Source organism: Gadus chalcogrammus, chromosome 22 (assembly GCF_026213295.1).
Source record: "Gadus chalcogrammus isolate NIFS_2021 chromosome 22, NIFS_Gcha_1.0, whole genome shotgun sequence".
In the NCBI taxonomy this organism is placed as follows: Eukaryota; Metazoa; Chordata; class Actinopteri; order Gadiformes; family Gadidae; genus Gadus; species Gadus chalcogrammus.
In genome coordinates this window covers 1,600,386-1,614,221 of record NC_079433.1, presented here as the reverse complement: position 1 = coordinate 1,614,221, position 13,836 = coordinate 1,600,386, and the positions used below count along the sequence as shown (strand labels likewise).

The 13,836-nt window shown below is 50.7% G+C and overlaps 1 protein-coding gene across 2 annotated transcripts; it reads right to left on the bottom strand.

Annotated features, from left to right (window-relative positions):
• Nucleotides 1–3,120: 3,120 nt before the first annotated feature.
• Nucleotides 3,121–13,263, bottom strand: LOC130375645 (histone H3-like centromeric protein A). 2 transcript variants are annotated; one of them, XM_056582686.1, is made up of 5 exons: nucleotides 13,214–13,263; nucleotides 10,478–10,599; nucleotides 7,385–7,512; nucleotides 5,694–5,768; nucleotides 3,121–3,379 (listed from the first exon to the last, which is right to left on the bottom strand). In XM_056582686.1, exons 2-5 carry the CDS (start codon nucleotides 10,563–10,565, stop codon nucleotides 3,254–3,256), a joined length of 417 nt encoding a protein of 138 aa, XP_056438661.1. In that variant the 5' UTR covers nucleotides 10,566–10,599; nucleotides 13,214–13,263; the 3' UTR covers nucleotides 3,121–3,253. The 2 variants fall into 2 exon arrangements, with proteins under 2 accessions (XP_056438661.1, XP_056438662.1); XM_056582687.1 differs by having other exon boundaries at nucleotides 13,138–13,227.
• Between the last annotated feature and the right edge of the window lie 573 nt (nucleotides 13,264–13,836).

Below are 13,836 nucleotides of genomic sequence, written 5' to 3'. Positions count from 1 at the left end.
ACACTCTGACTCTACACACTCTCAGATACACTACACTCTACACACTCTGACTCACACACTACACTCTACACACTCTGACTCTACACACTATCAGATACACTACACTCTACACACTCTGACTCTACACACTACACTCTACACACTCTGACTCTACACACTCTCAGATACACTACACTCTACACACTACACTCTACACACTCTGACTCTACACACTCTGACTCTACACACTCTGACTCTACACACTACACTCTACACACTACACTCTACACACTCTGACTCTACACACTCTGACTCTACACACTACACTCTACACACTCTGACTCTACACACTCTGACTCTACACACTACACTCTACACACTCTGACTCTACACACTCTGACTCTACACACTATCAGATACACTACACTCTACACACTCTGACTCTACACACTCTGACTCTACACACTCTGACTCTACACACTATCAGATACACTACACTCTACACACTCTGACTCTACACACTATCAGATACACTACACTCTACACACTCTGACTCTACACACTCTGACTACACACTATCAGATACACTAGACTCTACACACTCTGACTCTACACACTATCAGATACACTACACTCTACACACTCTGACTCTACACACTATCAGATACACTACACTCTACACACTCTGACTCACACACTATGACTCTACACACTATCAGATACACTAGACTCTACACACTCTGACTCTACACACTCTGACTCTACACTCTGACTCTACACACTCTGACTCTACACACTCTGACTCTACACACTCTGACTCTACACACTCTGACCCTACACACTCTGACTCTACACACTCTCAGATACACTACACTCTACACACTCTGACTCTACACACTATCAGATACACTAGACTCTACACTCTGACCCTACACACTCTGACCCTACACACTCTGACTCTACACACTCTGACTCTACACACTCTGACTCTACACACTCTGACTCTACACACTCTGACTCTACACACTCTCAGATACACTACACTCTACACACTCTGACTCTACACACTATCAGATACACTAGACTCTACACTCTGACCCTACACACTCTGACCCTACACACTCTGACTCTACACACTCTCAGATACACTACACTCTACACACTCTGACTCTACACACTATCAGATACACTAGACTCTACACTCTGACCCTACACACTCTGACCCTACACACTCTGACTCTACACACTGACTCTACACACTCTGACTCTACACACTCTGACTCTACACACTCTGACACTACACACTCTGACCCTACACACTGACTCTACACACTCTGACTCTACAGTCTGCATTGGGAAGAGGCTGAGATAAACCAGAGGTTCATCTAACAGGTTAGCTAGTTATCAGGTTCAGCTAACAGGGTAGTTATAGAGGGTTCAGCTAACAGGTTAGTTAGTAGAGTACAGGTTCAGCTAACAGGGTAGTTATAGAGGGTTCAGCTAACAGGTTAGTTAGTAGAGTACAGGTTCAGCTAACAGGGTAGTTATAGAGGGTTCAGCTAACAGGTTAGTTAGTAGAGTACAGGTTCAGCTAACAGGGTAGTTATAGAGGGTTCAGCTAACAGGTTAGTTAGTAGAGTACAGGTTCAGCTAACAGGGTAGTTATAGAGGGTTCAGCTAACAGGTTAGTTAGTAGAGTACAGGTTCAGCTAACAGGGTAGTTATAGAGGGTTCAGCTAACAGGTTAGTTAGTAGAGTACAGGTTCAGCTAACAGGGTAGTTATAGAGGGTTCAGCTAACAGGGTAGTTAGTAGAATACATGTTCAGCTAACAGGGTAGATATAGATGGTTCAGTTAACAGAGTGGTTAGTAAAATACAGGTTCAGCTAACAGGTTAGTTATAGATGGTTCAGTTAACAGAGTGGTTAGTAGAATACAGGTTCAGCTAACAGGTTAGTTATAGATGGTTCAGTTAACAGAGTGGTTAGTAGAATACAGGTTCAGCTAACAGGTTAGTTATAGTTAACGGGTTCAGCCAACAGGGTAGTTATAGTTAACAGGTTCCGCTAACAGGGTAGTTATCGTTAAGGTGTCCCTACCTCTCTCCTGCTGGTCTCCGTGTGATGCTGTGCTACCTGATGTCAGGTGTTTCACCCTCCACTCACACCTGGGACCACGGGGCGTGGCTCCCGGTCGCCCACGGCAACGTCTCGACACCCGTAAACAAGGACCCCAGGGGTCCCGGTGCACTGCTGCCGAGGCCTCTGATTGGCTGGGAGCAGGACGGTTGTGATGTGACCCGCCCCCCATGGGACCAATTAGATAACAGCTGTTGAAGAGGACTTCTGGGACACCGGCTCCTCCTCCTCTAGAACCTCCTCCTTTAGTATCTCCTCCTCTAGCCCATCCTCCTCTAGAACCTTGCCCCTCCTCCTCCTCTAGCTCCTCCTCCTCCTCTAGAACCTTGCCCCTCCTCCTCCTCTAGAACCTTGCCCCTCCTCCTCCTCTAGCTCCTCCTCTTCTAGAACCTTGCCCCTCCTCCTCCTCCTCCTCTATAACCTTGCCCCTCCTCCTCCTCTAGCTCCTCCTCCTCTAGAACCTTGACCCTCCTCCTCCTCTAGCTCCTCCTCCTCTAGAACCTTGCCCCTCCTCCTCCTCGAGAACCTTGCCCCTCCTCCTCCTCTAGAACCTTGCCCCTCCTCCTCCTCTAGCTCCTCCTCCTCTAGAACCTTGCCCCTCCTCCTCTAGCTCCTCCTCCTCTAGAACCTTGCCCCTCCTCCTCCTCTAGCTCCTCCTCTAGAACCTTGCCCTCCTCCTCCTCTAGCTCCTCCTCCTCTAGAACCTTGCCCCTCCTCCTCTAGCTCCTCCTCCTCTAGAACCTTGCCCCTCCTCCTCCTCTAGCTCCTCCTCCTCTAGAACCTTGCTCCTCCTCCTCTAGCTCCTCCTCCTCTAGAACCTTGCCCCTCCTCCTCCTCTAGCTCCTCCTCTAGAACCTTGCCCCTCCTCCTCCTCTAGCTCCTCCTCCTCTAGAACCTTGCCCCTCCTCCTCTAGCTCCTCCTCCTCTAGAACCTTGCTACAAAATTAACTACTTCTTACATCAACATCAACGACTAGTTACTATTAGTTATTTCAGCGACTAGTGAGTGGAGCACAGCTGCAGTTCCTTCAAGACTTTATTGACCAATAAAACAACAAACACAATATATTTACATGCTACGAAGAGCAACAGGGGGCCCAGGATGCCCAGCAGGGGGCCCCGGCAGGGGGTCGTGGTCACATATCCATTCCGCGGAGCCGCAGGGCCAGCTGCAGGTCGCGGGGGAACAGGGTGACGCGCTTGGCGTGGATCGCACACAGGTTGGCGTTGGCCAACATCATCACCAGGAAGGCCTCGGCCGCCTGGAGAACCACAGGGAACCCTTACTGCACCTCCCCTCAGACCTCACACTGCACCTCCCCTCAGACCTCACACTGCACCTCCCTGTACCTCACTGCACCTCCCCTCAGACCTCACACTGTACCTCCCCTCAGACCTCACACTGCACCTCCCCTCAGACCTCACACTGCACCTCAGTGTACCTCACTGCACCTCCCCTCAGACCTCACACTGTACCTCCCCTCAGACCTCACACTGCACCTCCCCTCAGACCTCACACTGCACCTCCCCTCCGACCTCACACTGCACCTCCCCTCAGACCTCACACTGCACCTCCCCTCCGACCTCACACTGTACCTCCCCTCAGACCTCACACTGCACCTCCCCTCAGACCTCACACTGCACCTCCCCTCAGACCTCACACTGTACCTCCCCTCAGACCTCACACTGCACCTCCCCTCAGACCTCACACTGCACCTCCCCTCAGACCTCACACTGCACCTCCCCTCAGACCTCACACTGCACCTCCCCTCAGACCTCACACTGCACCTCCCCTCAGACCTCACACGGGACCTCCCCTCAGACCTCACACTGCACCTCCCCTCAGACCTCACACTGCACCTCCCCTCAGACCTCACACTGCACCTCCCCTCAGACCTCACACTGTACCTCCCCTCAGACCTCACACTGCACCTCCCCTCAGACCTCACACTGCACCTCCCCTCAGACCTCACACTGCACCTCCCCTCAGACCTCACACTGCACCTCCCCTCAGACCTCACACTGCACCTCCCCTCAGACCTCACACTGCACCTCCCCTCAGACCTCACACTGCACCTCCCCTCAGACCTCACACTGTACCTCACTGTACCTCACACTGCACCTCCCCTCAGACCTCACACTGCACCTCCCCTCAGACCTCACACTGCACCTCCCCTCAGACCTCACACTGTACCTCCCCTCAGACCTCACACTGCACCTCCCCTCAGACCTCACACTGCACCTCAGTGTACCTCACACTGTACCTCACTGCACCTCACTGCACCTCACTGTACCTCACACTGTACCTCACACTGCACCTCCCCTCAGACCTCACACTGCACCTCCCCTCAGACCTCACACTGTACCTCCCCTCAGACCTCACACTGCACCTCCCCTCAGACCTCACACTGCACCTCCCCTCAGACCTCACACTGCACCTCCCCTCAGACCTCACACTGCACCTCCCCTCAGACCTCACACTGCACCTCCCCTCAGACCTCACACTGTACCTCCCTGTACCTCACTGCACCTCAGTGTACCTCACACTGTACATCACTGTACCTCACACTGCACCTCCCTGTACCTCACTGCACCTCACACTGTACCTCCCTGCACCTCAGTGTACCTCAGTGTACCTCACACTGTACCTCCCTGTACCTCACACTGTACCTCACTGTACCTCACCCTGTACCTCACTGTACCTCACACTGTACCTCCCTGTACATCACTGTACCTCCCTGTACCTCACTGCACCTCCCTGTACCTCACACTGTACCTCCCTGTACCTCACCCTGTACCTCACTGTACCTCACTGCACCTCACTGCACCTCACACTGTACCGCACAGTACCTCACTGCACCTCACACTGTACCTCACAGTACCTCACTGCACCTCACTGTACCTCACACTGTACCACACAGTACCTCACTGTACCTCACACTGTACCTCACACTGTACCTCCCTGTACCTCAGTGTACCTCCCTGTACCTCAGTGTACCTCCCTGTACCTCACTGTACCTCACACTGTACCTCACTGCACCTCACACTGTACCTCCCTGTACCTCACTGCACCTCACTGTACATCACACTGTACCTCACTGCACCTCACACTGTACCTCCCTGTACCTCACTGTACCTCCCTGTACCTCACTGCACCTCCCTGTACCTCACTGTACCTCACACTGTACCTCCCTGTACCTCACTGCACCTCAGTGTACCTCACACTGTACCTCACTGCACCTCACACTGTACCTCCCTGTACCTCACTGCACCTCAGTGTACCTCACTGTACCTCACACTGTACCTCACTGCACCTCACACTGTACCTCCCTGTACCTCACTGCAGCTCACACTGTATCTCCCTGTACCTCACACTGCACCTCCCTGTACCTCACTGTACCTCACACTGTACCTCCCTGTACCTCACTGTACCTCACACTGCACCTCCCTGTACCTCACTGTACCTCACACTGTACCTCCCTGTACCTCACACTGTACCAGGGGGGGGAGGAGTGAGAAGCGATTTGGAGGGGTGAGGAGCAGAGGGGAGGGGTGAGCAGGGGGGAGTGTCCTCACCTCCTGTAGAGCCATCAGGGCCAACACCTGCCACCGGAGGCTCTTCCCGGAGTAGGACTCACACACCTCCCTCACCTGGGGTCAGGGGTCAAACACACGTCAAACCCATCAATCGTAACCACGGCAACGGACAGATCACCCTGGACAGCTGGACAGGGTTCAATCGGCAGACCGTCCCGGGACTAACGACCCGACAGGTCGTTAGTCACCTGGGCGATCTCGCTAATTATGAACCGTTGTCACGGAAACATACAGAACAACAAAGGATGAGAAGATAAATCAAGGGGCATTCCATCAAAGTCGCTAACGAAAGCGGCGCTTAGTTAATCAAGCCAGGTTAGAACTAACGCCAACTTCCACTTGAGGCTAAAAACGTTCCATCAACCCAGTTCAGCCGTGCCTCGCTCAGGTTAGTTCAGGCCAGGCTTACGTTATCGTGGATTACGCACGCTCACGGGATATGTAACCAGCCCGGAACCGTGTATGCCGAATAGTGGATCAAATGTCCGAAAAGGACCGAGCGGGATCTTTTCCAGCGGCGAACAGAAGCTGCTTGTGGGGGTCTATGAGGAGTAAAAGCATGTAATCAATCAAAGAGGGAACACCGTAACCATTAAAAAAAAACGGGAGACCGCCTGGCAATACAAACGCCGATCTTTTGAATGAATAAGTAATATTAAGCCAAAGATATTTAAATGTTATATTGACTATAGATTTGTAATCAGGGAGATCGTTTTGAGGTAACGTGTCGGACTTGCACCCGGTCGTCCGGGGTTCAATACCCACCTAATTAGTAATTTAGGAAGGATGACTGGAGAAATTAAAAAACGTTTCATGGCATTTATTTTACATTTCTTTAGATATTCTAAATTGACTAGGCCTGACCATAGTATTTTTTCTCAACAGAGGTGGTCTTGGCTGCCTGCCGACAAACTCACCTGAATGGAATTTATGTGGCTGCAATTTCCCATGCAGCAGTGTCTTTGACATTGTGACAAAGGCATATCAGTAACATCAATATTAAGATAAGACTTTACCATGGGTTTTTTGCAAGTTATATTTGGGTTCCAGGGATGTTGCAAGACATATTTATGATATAAAAGTAAATTGTTAGGCCTAATTTCTCTGATATAAAGGAAATTACAAAAATTTGAATTCAATGGCGTGCCCAGGACGCAAACTCGGGTCGCCCGTACAACAGGGCACTACTAGAGCGCTCACCCAACTGCTGGTTCCCAATTTTGATAGAATACATCATTTTGTCTAAAAATGTGTTTAGAAAATATCCACGATAGCAATAGATAGCGATTCATTTAATTATCTTATTTGTGCATCTATGTACATTTAGGACCAAATCGTAAGGACTAGGCATGGCGGAACCTTCTGATGGTACTCGTTTCCGACAGATGGACATCTCTGAAACACCGCTCAAGACAGCCTGACAGTTAGCCTGGTACCGACCAGGTTAGTTTGGTTAGATAAATTGCCATGGTTACTTAGCGGAGATCCCCTTAAGTCACGTTGACGGAACGCAACTGCTTAAAGTAGCGAAGCAAAGCGTAATAAGCCCGGCTCTGCCTTTAGCTTGGTCGATGGAACCCCCCCCCAGGAGGACCTCTGGCCCCCAGACCGGTCCAGCCCCGCCCAGCAGAGTGTACGGTGTACGCTGGGGCGTTTCCATGGGAACCCACCAGGCGGGCGAAGGGTTGTTTCCTCAGCAGCAGAGCGTGGCTCTTCTGGTACTTCCTGATCTCCATGAGGGCCTTGGCCCCCGGCCGGAACCGCCGCCGCCGCCTGCCGGGGGTCGATGGGGGGGGCTCTGTCGGAACACACCCACACTTACATGAACACACCTCATATACATAAACACACACCAATTGACATAAACACTCATCAAATTACATAAACCCACCTAATTTACATAAACCCACCTCATTTACATAAACCCACCATAAACATGAAATAACACGACGAAGAAGAGCAGTATGGATCACCTACCCCCACCTCCACCTCCTCCTCCACCTCCTCCCATCCCAGAGGACCCCACCTCCTCCACCTCCCATCCCAGAGGACCCCACCTCCTCCACCTCCCATCCCAGAGGACCCCACCTCCTCCTCCACCTCCTTCCATCCCAGAGGGCCCCACCTCCTCCTCCACCTCCTTCCATCCCAGAGGACCCCACCTCCTCCACCTCCCATCCCAGAGGACCCCACCTCCTCCTCCTTCCATCCCAGAGGGCCCCACCTCCCCCTCCTCCTCCTCCACCACCTCCTCCTTCCCCTCCTCCTCCTCCCCCTCCACCTCCCATCCCAGAGGACCCCACCTCCTCCTCCTCCTCCCATCCCAGAGGACCCCACCTCCTCCTCCTCCTCCCATCCCAGAGGACCCCACCTCCTCCTCCTCCTCCCCCTCCTCCACCTCCCATCCCAGAGGGCCCCACCTCCTCCTCCTCCCATCCCAGAGGACCCCACCTCCTCCACCTCCTCCCATCCCAGAGGACCCCACCTCCTCCTCCTCCCATCCCAGAGGACCCCACCTCCTCCTCCTCCTCCCATCCCAGAGGACCCCACCTCCTCCTCCTCCCCCTCCCATCCCAGAGGACCCCACCTCCTCCTCCTCCTCCACCTCCCATCCCAGAGGACCCCACCTCCTCCTCCTCCTCCTCCCATCCCAGAGGACCCCACCTCCTCCTCCTCCTCCTCCCATCCCAGAGGACCCCACCTCCTCCTCCTCCACCTCCCCCTCCCATCCCAGAGGACCCCACCTCCTCCTCCTCCACCTCCTCCTCCTCCCATCCCAGAGGACCCCACCTCCTCCTCCACCTCCTCCCATCCCAGAGGACCCCACCTCCTCCTCCTCCTCCTCCCATCCCAGAGGACCCCACCTCCTCCTCCTCCTCCTCCACCTCCTCCTCCTCCCATCCCAGAGGACCCCACCTCCTCCTCCTCCTCCTCCACCTCCTCCCATCCCAGAGGACCCCACCTCCTCCTCCTCCTCCACCTCCTCCCATCCCAGAGGACCCCACCTTAGGGCTGTGCGATACATCGAATATACTCGATATATCTCCTAAACAGCCGTGTGAGATACATAGTTATTATTTCGTAGGTATCCAGTATTTTACGGTAACGTGGGTTTTCTCAGGCGGCTGCCTTGGTTTGGTGTTCAAAACATTCTCCGGTGGCTTGCTCCCTCACGCGGTAACGTGAGCGAGGGTTAAAAAAAACACCCGCGCCACACATTCACCAACCAATCCCACGCGACCTCAAGGTGTGGAAGGGAGGGAACTCATTTTCAAGTTTCTTATGGTTTGCAGCTCCGGCCGGCTGAATGTAGCACAGTGTAGCTCAGTGTAGCACAGTAGTAGCTCAGTGCTACACAGTGTAGCTCAGTGTAGCACAGTAGTAGCTCAGTGTAGCACAGTGTAGCTCAGTGTAGCTCAGTGTAGCACAGTGTATCCTAACCAATTCAATCCACAATTGAAACATGGAAGCGGACGAGCTGCTGGTTCCTAAAATAACTTCTAAGGGATCAGTGTTTCTGGCAGTGTTTTTTTGGATATCGAGAGGAGGACGTGGAGCAAAACACGCCAATGCTTGTAACGTCTTGTCTGATCTGATGTCGTCATGGTTACCAGCTGCACGCTCCGTTACAGTCACACACACACACACAATCGGAACACAAGGAAGCTCCCTCGTCTAATGCTACTTATCTAGCTATAAGTTGGCCTCGGAAAAAACCTTGTTGTTTTACCCTACTTCAAGCAACCATAAAGAGTTAACTGGGACGTGTCCGCCCGGTTTGTTGGGGAGAGGAGTTATCTATCTGTCGACCCCGGCAAGGCGCAGGGGGTAGAGGGCAGCACACCTACAATTCCTAAATAAATTCAATGAGCTCAAAAATATCGAACACATTATATCAAAATGAGTTTATAATATTCTAGTTGAATTCATTGCAATGGCATAAAGAAAATGCTGCCTAAATGAGTTAATTGTGTAAAGAATTTTTAGATGATTCAGCCTTACTGTTTATAAGCCTATTAATGTTTATGCCTTATTACCTTGGAATGTATTTAAAAGCATGTCCCCCTCGCTGGAGGAGGAGCTAGCTTACAGTTACCCTCAAGTCAATGGGAGCGGCTAACAGAAAGCTAACCCCACAAACCCCCCTTCTGGATGTACTATGATGGATTTGCCACCACCACCTCCTCCACCACCACTACCTCACCATGCTACTGTCTGCTGCCACAGGGTTCACCTCCAGGACGTTCTGGGTTCAATCCCTAATGTCCTCAATTCACCTGCAAGCTTCAGCTTCCATTGATAAGATTCGTCACACGACATTCTCCCCAGAACATCTCGGTCCCCTTGGCAAGAGTCTCTCTCTCTCCTCATAAAAAAAACATATACGCACACACACATTCTCTCTCTCTCTCTCTCTCTCTCTCTCTCTCTCTCTCTCTCTCTCTCTCTCTCTCTCTCTCTCTCTCTCTCTCTCTCTCTCTCTCTCTCTCTCTCTCTCTCTCTCTCTCTCTCTCTCTCTCTCTCTCTCTCTCTCTCTCTCTCTCTCTCTCGTAATTTGGAAGATTGTTTTTGCAGTTTGAATTTTATTTTTTTCTTATTTCAACTCAATTGTGATTAATCACTAACATGAACCTTTAAAATGTTTTGATGAAGTTAACAAACAATGGTATATAGTCTGCAGGGATTGTAGTGAAAACAGTAAAGGGTAAAAGTACGATTTCATTGGGTCATTTAAAGGAGATTTCCCATCCCTCCCTCCTCACCTGATGGGGGTTTGGGCGGGGCCTGTGCGGGGGGGCGTCGCCGGGGCGTGGTCCCCTTGCGGCGGAGGGCGGAGGAGTCGTGGTGCATCGTGGGCCGAGTCACGGGGTGAGGAGACGGGCGGCTGGAAGGGGATCGGGAGCCGAGCGTTAGCAGGGCCACGCCCCCTGAGGTCAGGGAGCCACGCCCCCTGAGGTCAGGGAGCCACGCCCCCTGAGGTCAGGGAGCCACGCCCCCTGAGGTCAGGGAGCCACGCCCCCTGAGGTCAGGGAGCCACGCCCCCTGAGGTCAGGGAGCCACGCCCCCTGAGGTCAGGGAGCCACGCCCCCTGAGGTCAGGGAGCCACGCCCCCTGAGGTCAGGGAGCCACGCCCCCTGAGGTCAGGGAGCCACGCCCCCTGAGGTCAGGGAGCCACGCCCCCTGAGGTCAGGGAGCCACGCCGCCTGAGGTCAGGGAGCCACGCCCCCTGAGGTCAGGGAGCCACGCCGCCTGAGGTCGTTGCCGGTGTGATTTGGGCAGAGACCCTCCCCACGGGAGCGGGTGGTGTTTCTGCACCGACCGAGTGGTGTTTCTGTACCGACCGGGTGGTGTTTCTGCATCGACCGGGTGGTGTTTCTGTACCGACCAAATGGTGGTGTTTCTGCACCGACCGGGTGGTGTTTCTGTACCGACCGGGTGGTGTTTCTGTACCGACCGGGTGGTGTTTCTGTACCGACCAAATGGTGGTGTTTCTGCACCGACCGGGTGGTGTTTCTGCATCGACCGGGTGGTGTTTCTGCACCGACCGGGTGGTGTTTCTGTACGGTTGCACCACTCGTTTGTACTGGCAGTTTGTCAGTAAAGTACGACGCTGAAGCTGGCAGCCGACTCGGCAGTTAAGGAATAGTTAAGGGATTCTTAACGAGCGGAATGGAGCGACTGATTCTCCGTTGTTTAACCTCCTAAATCCCCGTGGTAAAGCCACATTAATTAGTTTAGATTATCTAAGAGAGTCTAAACAATCTTTAAAAACAGTTTACAATTTATGTAACCTTTATTTAGTTTGTTTAAAAAAAGAGGGGAGATTTCACTGCTTTTTTTTTTTAACATAGTTAAAAAAAAACACAGTTTCAGATTTGTGAAACCTTTTTTCTATTTGTGATAATGCAAAGAATGCACATTTCAACGCTTTTTTGTGATCCAGACCGCATTAGAATTGGTCCTGATTTAAAACCACTACCTCTAGACTCTTCAAATCTGGACTACATTATCACAGTCCCTTTATAGATTATGGAAAACATAGTTTCAGATTTGTGAAACTTTTACCCTATTTGTGAAAATGCAAAGAATGCACATTTTAATGCTTTTTAGGGGTCCAGACCGCATTAGAACTGGTCCTGATTGAAAACCACTGCACCTAGACTCTTCAAATCTGGACTACATTATCACAGTCAGCCTATAGATTATAGAAAACATAGTTTCAGATTTGTGGAACTTTTACCCTATTTGTGAAAATGCAAAAAGAATGCATATTTTAATGGTTTTAGGGGTCCAGACCGCATTAGAACTGGTCCTGATTGAAAACCACTATTCCTAGACTCTTCAAATCTGGACTACATTATCAAAGTGAGGCTAAACATGATTAAAAATATAGTTTCAGATTTGTGAAACCTTTTTTCTATTTGTGAAACTGCAAAGAATGCACATTTCAACGCTTTTTTGTGATCCCGACCGCATTAGACCTGGTCCTGATTGAAAACCATGTGGAAGTACAGAAAAGCCAAAACATAAGACAGTTTAAAAACAAACATGAAAGACATCAGCTTCACAAAGTACAGACATTTAGACGAGCCGCTGTAACATGAACATGTGTAGATTGTAGTTTTGAAATAAACATGGTATTTGTATTTGCAGCGCCTCAGTGCAGGAGACCGCGTACCTATGTATTATTATTATTTCCATCAACATTTCTTCTTTTTTTGCAGTGGTTTTCAATCAGGACCAGTTCTAATGCGGTCTGGACCCCTAACAAGCATTAAAATGTGCATTCTTTGCATTTTCACAAATAGGGTAAAAGTTCCACAAATCTGAAACTATGTTTTCAATAATCTATAGATTTACTGTGATAATGTAGTCCAGATTTGAAGAATCTAGGTGCAGTGGTTTTCAATCAGGACGAGTTCTAATGCGGTCTGGGCCCCTAAAAACCATTAAAATGTGCATTCTTTGCATTTTCTCAAATAGAAAAAAGGTTTCACAAATCTGAAACTATGTTTTCTATAATCTATAGCCTCACTGTGATATTCTAGTCCAGATTTGAAGAGTCTAGGTGTAGTGGTTTTCAATTAGGACCAGTTCTAATGTAGTCCAGATGCAAGAAAAGCAGTGGAATCTCTTTTTTTAACAAACTAAATAAAGGTTGCATGAATTGTAAACTGTTTTTAAAGATTGTTTAGACTCTTAGATAATCTAAACTAATTAATGTGGCTTTACAACGGGGATTTAGGAGGTTAAACAACGGAGAATCAGTCGCTCCCCTTAACTATTCCTTCACTGCCGAGTCGGCTGCCAGCTTCAGCGTCGTCAATAACGATGTGATTGAATCGTGAACCGGAGTCGCGTTTCATAAGAGCTTTGAACGGCGACGGTCTAAACTGGAAGGATTACTGGTGTTTGTACTGACTGGAAGGTTTACTGGTGTTTGTACTGACTAGAAGGTCTACTGAGGTCTGAACGCACATTCAAAAACAAACACTTACCAGAGAGACGAGCGGACCACAATTCAAATTCAAACGGCTGCAGTTTCCCGTCCTGCGCGCTGGACCAATCAGAGAGCAGGACACGGTGAGGTGGGCGGTGCCAACGTGCGGATGCGCTCGGTTTGTAGCCCGGCACCGCTCTGAGGAGTTTTCGCTCGTGCTTAATGCCCGCGCACCGCTCCGCCCGCGATGCTCCGACGATAAACCAAGACGAAGGCGCGGATTGGATTGCTGGTTGATCAGCCACTGACGTCATTAAACACATAACCAACCAGCGTGGAGAGCCTGACGCCTTTAAACGTTGATGGATTATAAATGTATTCTGCGCTATAATCAATTTATTTGAAGCAAAATAATCCATAAATAAATACATTAATGCATACATTTTAGTTTGTAGAAACCAAAGAAAAGAGTCAAACAAGGACAGAGCGTTCAATGAATGTTGATGAATCATTTGTAGAGAACGTTACACTTTAATTCACAGAACTGCAGTTTGAGCAGGAAAACAGGGGAGTTAAAGACCGGGTCGGACCGGTCCTGGTCCACGCCGGGTCCTGGTCCGTCGGACCGGGTCCACCGCCTGGTCCACCGAGCCTCCGCCTCTTCATTCCGGGAGCGGGTCA

Coding starts and splice junctions, on each gene's coding strand:
- LOC130375645 (XM_056582686.1), bottom strand. CDS start 10,565: ATGCACCACGACTCCTCCGCCCTCCGCCGCAAGGGGACCACGCCCCGG. Junction 7,513..10,477: donor CCCGCCCAAACCCCCATCAG/GTGAGGAGGGAG, acceptor GTGTTCCGACAG/AGCCCCCCCCATCGACCCCC. Junction 5,769..7,384: donor AACAACCCTTCGCCCGCCTG/GTGGGTTCCCAT, acceptor CCCTGACCCCAG/GTGAGGGAGGTGTGTGAGTC.